Source organism: Lycorma delicatula, chromosome 1, assembly GCF_047948215.1.
Source record: "Lycorma delicatula isolate Av1 chromosome 1, ASM4794821v1, whole genome shotgun sequence".
Classification (NCBI taxonomy): Eukaryota; Metazoa; Arthropoda; class Insecta; order Hemiptera; family Fulgoridae; genus Lycorma; species Lycorma delicatula.
In genome coordinates, this window is record NC_134455.1 from 230,208,153 (window position 1) to 230,221,149 (window position 12,997).

A 12,997-nucleotide genomic window follows, 5' to 3' on the forward strand; every position below is an offset into this window, starting at 1 on the left:
TTTTAAGCAAGTATTATATTAAAGATGAAAACATTGGCATCTAATTATAAAGTAAATAAAAATTAAACAGTCATCAAATGATAAATATTATTAATTAATGAATTTATTTTGTGTTAGATAGGTCTACACTATTGCAAGTTACCTGTACTGTAACAAGAACAACTAAGATTGTAGCTACTGCACTTCCAAGGAACATTATATCTGACAAAATAATTCCATCTGGTGATACACCATCTTTATATGCACCTACAAAAAAAAAGGATGTTAGTTACTTACAAGTGTGAGTTAATATTAAAATAAGGCTGATAGAAAATTTATAAATAAAACCTCTTAAAATTGTTTCAATGCAATAAATTTATTTTATTTTAGAACTTTCCAAGTGATGTATCAGTTCACTTGAAGTAAATTATTACCACAAATTTGATTTATTTATTTGAGAAATATCACTTCATATACAACAAAACAGCCTGCTTAATTATGGAATACCCAAGATTATGGAAACTGAAAACAGATCTGAAATCATGTTTAGCATTGCAAAACATATCAAGATACTGAATTTTATATGAAACTAATTCACTTATGAAAAGTTCAAAAACAGTGTACGCAAGGTACAGCCAAACTTTGCAGTTAACGATTATGTCATATGAGTTTCTCAAAGATGCAAATTGTTAAAAGAAAACCATTAAAATAATCAAACTGTTTAAGACAAGTCAGATATAATTTAAGAGTAATGCACAAGTTAAACATATAACATCCCTCTTTGCTGTTTAACTAAAGTAAGCTGATTGTTCTATTTAATCAACTTTTTTGTTTAGCTGATTTTAATATATGCAACCATCCTTTGATTGATCAGATAGATTTGTAGACAGTATATATTAGTAATGATACACGACAAGCCGATGTGATGTAATTAATAAATTACTGAGGTAAGATAGAGCATATAATTCATCCAGATTTCCTAATTATTGTATATTTCAAACAGCTTCTGAAGAAGTAGTTTTATCTTTCACATATTTATGTAACAAAATAACTTTTTTCTAATACTATTTAGATCCAGCTGAATATGTTAAAATATTAAGTTGATTCTTCTGTAAGACTAAATAATATATAATTCAATATTTATTCTACTATATGACTAAATAAAATAATCAAGCATTTAAAAATTACACTCACCATAAGGAACCAGAAATAGTACACAAGATGTAAAAAATCCATGCAAGGCACTTCGTAGAAATTCTTGTTTATTAAATAACAAATTAGTATGTCCAGGTGTGTACAAACGAGGATACTGAATACTATTAATGTCATTGACATCTTGATCAAATATTCCAATAGCAAGAACTGGCAATGATGTATAAAACAGATTGTAAACGGCTATGTACATTGGATCAAGTACTGTCTGAAAACAAATATTCATTCTCAAAAATCTTTTTTTATTAATCATAAAAGTATTTCTTAGCATAGTCACTGAAAATGATTTCATTAAAAATAATATTACACAGCGCAAATATTCTCATGATGAAAAACAAGACGTTTTTCTCATTGAAATTCAGGTAATAGATTAACCAAAATAATTACATTTGTAGCCATATAAACCATGCTTTTACATTTAACATAATTTTGAACTGCATACTTCTTTGAACAATTACTTCTTTTGATTGACTTGACTTAGGCAAATTAACCACTGCAACATCAGTCCCTTTTTATCAGGCAGGAGATATGTAAAAGGTCCAGCAATCCTTTGATCACCAGGACAGGAATCCACACAAATTAAATCATATGTGTAAAAGCATGAGTCTAAGTAAAGCTATAAATCTATGTAAAAATAACTGTATATATACTCAAAGTTGCACAGTTACAGTAGGAGACCTTGCTGAGATCAGCAGGGATAAATACTGTCCTTAAATTTATCAATGAAGCCAATGATATATGAGAATTACAAAGGTACCCTTAAAGGAAAAAGGATTGAAGGTAAGGAAAAATTAGGTTAGAGAAAGGGACAATTTAACACAGAAAGAAAGCAAATCTCTTGGCAGACCAGGATAGTTTAACATACTGTCCACTACTACTGGATAACAACCAGTGTGAGTCAAGCTGAACACAAAAGGTTATGGTTAGTAGCTTAAGGGGAACGGGAAGGGAATATACTTCTTATGTTAAATTAAGCAAATGTAGGTACTTTTCTCTCAACCCACCGGGTTGGTCTAGTGGTTAACGCGTCTTCCCAAATCAGCTGCTTTGGAAGTCAAGAGTTACAGCGTTCAAGTCCTAATAAAGCCAGTTATTTTTACATGGATTTGAGTACTAGATCGTGGATACCGGTGTTCGTTGGTGGTTGGGTTTCAATTAACCACACATCTCAGGAATGGTCGAACGGAGAATGTACAAGACTACAACTTCATCGACACTCATACATATCATCCTCATTCATCTTCTGAAGAATTATCTAAACGGTAGTTACCGGAGGCTAAACAGGAAAAAGAAAAGGTACATTTTTCTCAGAAACCATTACAGTTATGATGCTGACATTTTGCCAAGTTTTTATATATGCAATTATGAGCAACTAGTAGTAAATTCAATAAAATGTATTACAAATTTCGGTTCCTGGAATTTTTTTTAACAAAGTACTTAAAAAGCCTAATGTCTTCAATTTTGATCAATTATAAAATCTGTTGTACCAAAGCTACAAATATAATTTTATTACCAAAGCTGGAGAAAATAGTATTAATGTACTATGAAAATGCAGCCCTTTATCTATAATAGTTTTAGAGACAAGTGTAGCTTTGTCTAAAAATAACTGATTTTTGGAAAATGAGCAATAGAGTTTACAAAATACATTTTTAGAGTAACATATCTTTAAAATATCTCTGCACCATATTCTGAGTCTTCTACTGCTTCATACTCATCTTCTATTCCTTTTCTTTTCAATTTTATTGCTGTCCTATCTTTTATGGTCATATTTTGGGCTGCTTTTCTCAAATGCACTCAGTCAATTTCTTGTAGCTCAAGAACTGATTTTCTACATGATTTCAGGCTTGATCTTTCATAAATGTTTAATTTAGAACTGAAACCATCATTTTCATGATTCAGAGCACTGAATCAATACACATCTAATTTTATTCAGTCTCACAAAAACATTTTTCGGTATTTTTGACCACACCACACTGTTAAAACTTTCATTCTTATTTTGTGTATGTCCATGTAAGCAATTTTTCAAAAGTGCAGAGTCTTATTTACTACAAGCTTTTATTTACAGCTTCCTGAATGGCTAATTTCACAGATTCTTCAGCACAATCTTGTACTGCCTCGGCTAATATGTAATATATTTCAAACTTTTGAGGAGGTGAAAGAAAGTACATCAGTGCTCAAAAAACATTTGCCAAACCTCAAATCTTTGCCAATAGACTCCATTGTATTAACAGTTCTATCTATGTCAGCTGTCTATATAAGCACGCGCTCCAACCGGGAGTTGTCCAAAAACAAAACGAAGAGCACCATGGCACCCTTTGTTTTGTCTTTTGACGCCTGTGCCCATTTGCCAGTTTTTAATACTAATTCACATTTCAAAATAATATTATATTTTACATCTTAAAAAAGATATAAAAAATACATTTTAGCCGTTATATTTTTCAGTAGTTCAACAGAAGTAATTCTGCTGGCCTTTGTAACACGTGTTCATTTCTTAGTTATTGTTGTTGACAAATTCATTTCCTTTGTAATGGTATTTTATTTATAATGGTATAAGTAGGTAAAAGACCCTCCTAGCCTCCTGCTAGGAGGGTCTTTTACCCTCCACAGGAGCTACACCTCCTGTCTAGCTCGACAGAAAAAACTACCTAATTGTCTCTCATTTGGTGGACTGCTCCAAATATTTGGTGGACTACTAGCATTCTTTGTAATAAATTTTAAACTGACATTCCTTTCTGTTCTTTGGTAAAACTGAGTCCCTTTTGTTATTTGTATTTCCTAACACAGATTTTAATAAATTTTAACCTGACCTTCCTAAGACAAAAACTGATGTTTCTCGTGAGGCAGAGTTTTTTAATTAATTTGCATGTGGGTGTGGCCAGTGAATTTTCTGTTATTTAGAAAAACCAATGAGCTTCTATCTTTCAACATAATTAAGTCTTCAGCCAATAAGGAGATGAATTTGACACATTTTAACAATGCTGACTCTTTGAGTCGCATCCGATTCTTGTATTTTAACTTCAGTGTAACTTGGTAGTTGTGAAGTCGAAATAGGCTTACGTTCTGCTGGTACAATTTATTATGTTGTCTCGTGTTGTGATATGTTATACATTCCACACGTTATCAGTGTTTTTAAAGTTTAGTTGTTTAAATTATTAAATATTATTTTAACATAATATCTAGTGTAGTCTTAACATGGCTAAAAGGCAAAGAACTTACAGCTTTAACAATGAATGGAAGAACCCAATATTGTTTTATTGAATATAGGGGGAAATCTGTGTGTTTATTGTGTAATGCTAGCACGTCTGTTTCTAAAAGAAGTAATGTACAGCAACATTTTTTGACTAATCACAAACAGTTTAATAATGAAACTATTTCACTCCTGTGAATTCTGAACTGAGATAACACAAAGTGAAAGACCTTAAATCTAAATTACAATTGCAACAATCTGTGTCACGAAACTTGTTCAGGACACCAGTAACTTGACAGAAGCTTCTTACAAAATCTATTAAAAAGGAAAAACCCTTTTAGCGATGGGAAAGTAGTAAAGAAGCAATGATCAGTGCCGCTAAATCTCTGCTCGAAGGTCACAAGGATAAATCTGCACTTATGTCTTCCTTTAAAGGTCTACAATTGTCTCACCAAACTGTTGCTAGGCGTTCAAATATTGAACATATTTCTAATAATTTGGAATCTCAATTACATCAGGATTAACAATTATGTGAATATTTCTCACTCCAGTTTGATGAAAGTACTAACATGTCTGATATTACCGAGTTGTGTGTATTTATTAAAATAGTTTTCTATGATTTCATAGTAAAGGAAAAGTTTGTCAAACTGTTGCCACTGGACAAACTAGGAGAGTAGACATATTTAATGTGTTCCTTAAACTTGTCAAAGATAGTAACTTTCCACTTTCAAAGCTTGTTGCTATAACAACCGATGGCACGCCTTCTATGACTGGTAGAATACAGGATTTCTGTCTCTTTGTGCTAAGAATGAATCATTTCCAAAATTTATTTCTTACCATTGCATTATCCACCAGGAAGTTTTATGCGCAAAGGTTTTAAGGTTTGATTATGTCATGAAAGTTGTAACTCGTGTGGTGAACTATATCAGATCGTCTTCCACATGTCATCTATTGTCTCAAAATATTTTGAATATATCAGTTACTCAGTATAATGTGACATAATTCTTCATGCAGATATAAGGTGGCTTAGTAGGAATAAAACACTGGAACGATTCTGTTGTCTACTAGATTAAATAAGAGACTTTTTGAAATTATCTCCTGGACCATATTATCACGAACTTGATGATAAATCATGGCTACTAGATTTACATTTTCTGGCAGATATCACCTCAAAATTAAACGAGTTAAATCTCAAATTACAAAAGAAATATTATATTATTTCACATATGATAAGTGTTATAAATGCGTTAGAAAAGAAAGTGAAGTTATGGATTACACATTTAAACAGAAATTCCCTTTCACAGTTTCCAAATTTCAAATCAATTCTAGAATCAGTAAATGACAGCGTAGAATTCTAGAAACAGTAAATTTGAAACTCTTGTGTTTGAATTTGACAATGAATTTAGCTAGTTTTCAGTACTTGAACCAGTGATATTATTTGTCAATAATCCATTCACTTCTGTTAACATTAGTAAATTTGAAAATAGTGTGTGTGTAAAATATTTGGAAAGCATAAAATTGAAAAATTAGAATGGAGATTTTAAATTTTCAAGAAGACCTTTCTTTGCAATCCTCATATGCAACGTGTAGCAACATATAGACTCTGATGGACAGAGAAAAATACCCCATTCTCCTTAGTGCTACACTGAAAATGTATTCATGCTGGTTCAATGTATCTTTATAAAGCTTCATTTTCATCAATAAACATCATCAAAAACAAATACCAATCCTGTCTGACAGATTCTCACCTTGATGACGCATTAAGAACAGCTTGTTCCAGCTACACACCAGATTTTCCTCAACTTGCAGTAAGCATGCAATGTCAAATTTCACAGTAATTATATGGTGAGTAAATATAATTGATTTTTGTTTAAAAAGTTTTCGTGAATATTATAATTTTTAATTATTGATTTTGTTAGTAGCAGCAGTAGTGTGGAGATAGTTGAAATAAATCCTGGTGCCCGTGCAACCTTTGTAATTATTCAGATGAGCCTGTAGTTGTAAAAAGGTTGGGCAGCGCTGATCTATATCTTACTTTTTTGTTTCGCGTAAAGTAGAATTGTAAAATTCAATATATTCAAAACAAAAATTACAGTTCAATTCAGTTTTCACTGCCAATCCTTGCTTGCCTTCAACCAAAGTACATTGCTCAATACAATTTTAATTATTGCAAAATTTATATTTAAAAAATTTTTAGATCATGTCAATTATTATGTAAACTTACATAAAATATGCAATTTTTGTATCTGAGGTTTCATAGTTATCATATTTGCTAAAAGAAAGTTTTTTGGAAGAACTTCTGACTTTCAGGCGAACTGGATTTTGCAGGCGTGGTTAGGTTAGCAGGTATGGTTGTAGTGTGAGTATGTGTTTGTGTGTATATGGGTATATGTGCGTCTGTGACTGTGACTGTGTACACATAGTGTGTATATAATTAGTCTTTATAATATATATATATATATATATATAAACATTCCCATCGTGGCTTTGCCTGTGCTATATGGTTACTTGCATTTCTTGGTGTGGTCAGGGGATGTTTAGTAAAAGACTATGTCTCCTCAACTCATCTGTGTTCATTACTCATACTTTTAAGAATAATAATGATAAATAAAAATTAAAGTCTGTTCATTTAATAAAAACTACCAGTATATTGTAATTTCTTCAGAGCAATAGTGTTTGGTCAGTACAGGAGTAACTAATTGGTTTTTAGATTTCCCGTCACGGCTTCGCTTGCGAAATACATAATCAGAATGACAAACATAAATTACCATCACAATGTTATCAAATTTCATTAAGATTGATATAACAGTTGTAGAAAATATGTAAAAATCACTTTTTGTTTTATTACCCCTTAAAATATTAAAATTAAAAAAAAAGCGAAAATGGTTTTTAGATATTTATCTGAAGAATATTTGCAAGCCCGAATTGAGTGAATATTTTGTTTAGTATAGTTGGAAGTAGGGAAAATTTCCAATTATTGTTTGAAAAGTTTTACCTTTTTTCATCCCTTTCAAGGTCAAATTTTAAAAAAAGGTTTAGAAATTTGGTTGTAGATATTTACATAAAGATTACACACAACAAACATCAAGTTTTTATAGTACTTTTCAAGAAGGTGCATGCAAGTGATTTGTAGTTAGTCAATTGGAGATTTGGTTAGTCAAAAGGAGAAAATAGGTAAATTAAAATTATTATCTAACTTTATATAATAAATAAATTTATATAACTATGTATATGCATATATATATAAAACGAAAAATTAAAATTTTATATATATAATTGACTAGCGGACTTTGCCCACTAGTCAAGGTTAGCAAGCATAGGTTAAGTTTGATGTGATTATATTTATTTATTATATAAAGTTAGATTATAATTTTAATTTATTTTCTTCTTTCAGTGGCCCCATCTAACAACTAACTGACTACAGATCGCCTTTCTTCTGCAGGCATCTTCTTGAAAAGTACCATTTTTATATTCATTTGTTTACTGAGAAATTAAAAAAAAAATAAAAAGTAATAGCCGGGTTTTAAAAAGATTAAAAAATCTATTTTTTTTTAGTTGGTTAAGAAATATGAATTTGTTATTTGCGTGTGAATTCTGAGTCTGGTCATCGACACTTGTTTCCAGTGAGTCAGCTTCGCATCGCTGTTCCATTTATATGGAGTAATTTTAATTGCGTTTAGTTTTGTGTTTAATTTTCTCCATTCATTACTCCACGTGGTCTTGACAGTCATTTTGATAGTCATGTAACTCAAGAGAATATTGACAGATTCAGTAGCCACCTCAACAAACTTAAACTGGGTATGGAGAAACGATTTGAAGATATTTTGAAATTAAAGGTGTATGACTGGATGAAAAATCCTTTTACTGCAAATACTGAAGAGGCTGATACAACTTGCTAAGAAAAACTTATTATAAATTAGATATGATGAAGAAACTAAACATAAATTCAATAGTGGTGGATATGAAAACCTATGGCAAAATAAAAAAACGGCCTGTCTTATATCCAGATATGTGGAAAATGATATTCAGTTTATCAATATATTTCCCTATCTCAAATATTGTGGAATCAGGCTTTGGTGCAGTCAATCATATTACAACCAAAGAAAGAAACCACCTGAATATTTCTGAAAGAGGAGACCTTCATTTGTTCCTTACAAAAACTGAGTCAGATATCCAGTATTTAGTTTTTTATCAGCCACAGGGATCTCATTAATAATTTAATTAATTAAATATAATTTTATCAGACTTCTGCTTCTATGTATGTGAAATATAAGTAAAAAGATAAATTTAACTACAGTAAGTTATTTTATAAAGATTTATTCTGCCAAAGTTAGTGAAAGTCCGACAAAGTATTTGGTAAGTAATTATTATTACATGCTTTAACTTGCTGTAACTCTGCTTTATAAATTTTATAAAGTATTATTCCTCATCTTCAATCCATGTCATACTTGCTATGTAGTGAATTTCTTTTTCCCAAATGTTAGCTCAAAATCTCGTCATCTCGTCCTCACTTACACTGCTATCGTTCAGCCTTCAGCTATTGTTCTCACTGTTAATTTTCCTACAGATCTACTTAGGATTCTCTTGGAAAACATATTGTCAATTCGGAACGCTACTCTTTACATCTTCATGCTTTTGCACAAAGTATATCTAATGCTTGAGAGTCTCTATAACGGTTGGTACAGTCTACTTACGTTGTTAATTCTGTACATTTCCTTAATTGCTTTCTTACTCTTTCATTTTTACGTGTTCCTCCTTTAATTGTCACTAGTTGTGACAATTTTTTAGTCTATTTCTTGATTCTTCCACTCAAACACCTCGTACACGGTGGTTCCTCTCCCACTCTTTGAAGAGCTTCATTTACGTGATTATTGATCTTCAGTATTTCCAGCGGCTCCATATTTCTCCTGTCTTACATTATGAGGTTCATTCTACTGAGTATCTATTGGATGTGATTTTTCTCTTTTATCTTGATCAGTGATAATCTTTGATACACTTGCATGTTCGCCACCTCATCATACTGCTGTGATAAACAGTCATAAGTTCATCATCTCATGGAACGTTTGCTTCTGCTTCATTTTCCATGACATTTGCAGCTACTTCGTTTGCTCCTTGGTTTGCTTCTTGAACCTGTACTTCTGCTCAACACATTCTCTCTCTCTTGCCAGTCCTCATCTTGTGGTTGTATTACTCTTCTTACTTCCATCTGAATTTCTCTTCTCTGTGCCTCACTTTGTTGCCTTTGGTTACCCAGTTTCTTACTATCTATATTGGGCCTTGACTCTGAGTCGGGCGCTCTCCATAAATTGTGAACTTCTCTTTTGGTTCTCCTCAACTGCATCAAACCAATAATAAAAGCACCAATCACTTCTTTGATTTCCGCTTCTGACCATGCTGTGCCTCGCGGTCTGTGCATTGTTTGGTATGGTGTATTCTCATCTTCTCTTGCATTCCTTTGAGTACTCAAATTATATTCATTTCTTGCAGCGCCATTTCATAGGGGGGACATCGCTTGGTCCATCATTCCCTGTAGCGAATGAAACATCACGACAGTTCCGAAGTGCCATAGCCCGAGTAACCCTACTGCCCTGGTAATTATCATTGGTTTGATTCTCTACTTATCTCAGCCAGTGATTATAGATATGCTCCAGCTGGCCTGTAAGTCTTTGACATCCTTATTATCATGACAGCCGCTCTTAACATGAGAAACAGATGCTGACCAGAACACTGCCTCATACGGGTACAGACGCATCAGGATTTGGGTGCCTGTGTTTAGTTTGCGAGTGTTATTTTATTTTCCACCTTCCTGGCAGATCTGCCAATCATTCCCCCAATCCGTCACCTGGAGACACACTCATTGGGGAATAGGCAACTCTGCATGGTATTCGTTATTTTTCAGTTGCTAAAAACTAATTTTTCTACTATACTAATGTTTTAGTCAGTTGTAAAAATAGTTCCGATTATTGCTTATGACAACATATTGGTTATATTTAGTCTCATAAGTTAAGAGTAATCTACAAAATTTTATGTTTTATAACTTTTTAAAATAATAAATTTATTTCTCACAGATGTTATAATTCATAATTATTCAGAAAAAAAATTATGTATATTCCTGTTTAATTCTTATCATTTTGTTTGGCAGATGCTTCCTCCACTTAAATAAAAGACTAACCAGAGTGGAAGTGTTAATTCATAATCTGGTTCACTTATGGTAAAATAAATAACTGAGTATTCATTTTTATGAATCAATATGGATGAAACCATTTTATTAAAAATATGCATAAATGTTGCACATTATTAAAAAAGAAAATATTTTGTTACAATTTATTTTATATATTTTTATTTATGAATAAATAATACTTTATTAATAACATGAGATATTAATTTAAGCTAAGCAGTTAGCAATTCAAGTAATGAAAAATATAATTTTTGAAACTCTTATAATAATTACCTGTGCGCTAAATCCACAGAAGAATGCAAACCAAAAGTGACAAATAGTAAAGGCAAAATTTTTATAAAAAAAATATCTGAGAAATTTGCACATACGATAATAAGACCATCGTCCATGAACTAATAAAAGCCTTTCTAAAAATCTAAACTGAGCAATTGAATAATCAGATGAAAGCATGGCTTGATTGCCTTCTTCTCCACTGATGCCAACTCCTATATGTGCCGCTAGAAAAGTGAAAAAAGAACATTAAATCATGCAAATAACCAACATTTTCTACAATATTAAAGATTTTGTTTTATTCGTTTTTCAATACTTTCAAACAATACTCTAACATAAAGATATAAAGTCACTGATTTTTTTGCTTATAATTGCTATCCAATGTTAAAACTACTAGTTAATATTACACTAATTATGTTTAAGTACATTTTTATTCTTGGATGACAGAAATCACAAATATGTAAAACATTTCCCTACATTAAGTTTTGGATAAATGTAAAAGTTTATTCATATAACATCATAAAAAATATTTAATGAAATGTATCAACATTGAATCAGTACCTGTAGTTTTCACTAATTTTGCATTTAAGTCCTTTTTTCTATTTTAGAGGACGTGAAGTAATGTGATTAAATTCCAAATATACCCTTCAGACAAGAGAAAATAAAAACTTTTGAGTAGAAAACATAGTTAGAATTTTTTGTTTTTATTTTTTTAATTAATAATTTTTTTTGAAATTAATAAATATTAATGATTTGGATTCAAATGAATGGAACTTTTTCTTCTAAAGACCTTTTTTTGTGCTAATTACCAACATTTTCCTTGGAGTTTTAGGTAGCACTGATGAATGAGATGTTTACCTTAGAAAAGTTAAAAAGCTCCTAAAGTATGTAATCAAATAATATGTTCAATTTAAGTTATTACTTTGTTTAATGTTGTTGTATGTGTAAATTTTATATCATTCAAATATATTGAGGTCTTGGTTTATATGTCCTACTGAAAGATTTAAATGTTGTAGTTATCTCTTCATATGCTTGCCCTGTTTTCATGATGTGATCCACAAAATTTGAATTTCCTTATGTATCATGCTGTATGTGTCCCTTATAATTCTGGGTAAATATACGTTTAGTACGCATGAAATACCATTTAATACAATTACTGAAGTTTAGGTATCATACTCTTGGATTGCTGTGTGTAACAGCATTTATTTTGTTAGTTTGGTGCTTGATCTTAAGCATATTATTTAATATGCATAATACGCATATGCATATAATATATTGTTTGTTTGTTATTTAGAAAGCAACACAGTAACCTTTTTCCATGAAAATGTTGCCAATTTTGTATGACAGTTGATTGATTAATATTAGTGATATGCATTTTCTGTCACTAGGTGTCTTATGATTTTTGATGGGCAGAACATTTAATTTACGAATAATATGATATATAAAATAAATGAGCGGCAATAAATCAGTGACTTCTTTTAAAAAGATTAAAAGAATACTGTTAAACACATTATCAATGAATCAGTTTACAACACTATTATGTTATATTAGAATAGAAAACTTAGAGAGATTGATTTGCAAATAAATTATGTAAATATTATCAATAATAACTATTTTTCCAAAAATATGTTCTTAAAAAAATGTTTAAATACAATAAAATATTAACTTGTTCCTAAATAACACACAAAAATAAATAATTATAAGCTTAAACAAATGAGCATAATGAGGAAATTCATAAAAAAATAATAGATACTGCTGAGTGGAAGAATTTAATTAAATATTTAAACCTGACTGCACATGTGAGTTTTAATAAATTTCATAGTTGAAAACATTTTCTGAAAGAAATTAGCAATAAGAGTATTCTTATAACATTTAAAAAATAGATTTACTATCCTACTTTATAAAAATAAATATAAAATTTCTAGTTATCTAATAACAAACAAGAAATATGAATAAGTATAAATTTATTACCTTTTATCATAGAAACATCATTAGCACCATCACCAATGGCTAAAGTTACCACCTTCTTATTTCTTTTAACTACTTCAACTACCATTGCTTTTTGTAATGGTGTGACTCTGCAGCATATTACTGATTTACCTATAATGTAAGAAAGATCTTTGTAAGTATTTTAAAATTAAAGGGCAAAAAATAATAAAAAACATTATTTG

General features: G+C 30.6%; 1 protein-coding gene across 1 annotated transcript in view; it reads right to left on the reverse strand.

The window, feature by feature from the left end:
• ATP8B (ATPase phospholipid transporting 8B) overlaps positions 1-12,997 on the reverse strand; it is a 99,298-nt gene that overhangs the window by 19,929 nt on the left and 66,372 nt on the right. Inside the window, exons 16-19 of the mRNA XM_075354826.1 lie at positions 12,798-12,926; positions 10,830-11,053; positions 1,174-1,399; positions 143-246 (exon numbers count right to left, since the gene is read on the reverse strand). Of these exons, the coding sequence (XP_075210941.1) occupies positions 143-246; positions 1,174-1,399; positions 10,830-11,053; positions 12,798-12,926 (683 nt within the window). The remainder of the gene's footprint in view (positions 1-142; positions 247-1,173; positions 1,400-10,829; positions 11,054-12,797; positions 12,927-12,997) is intronic.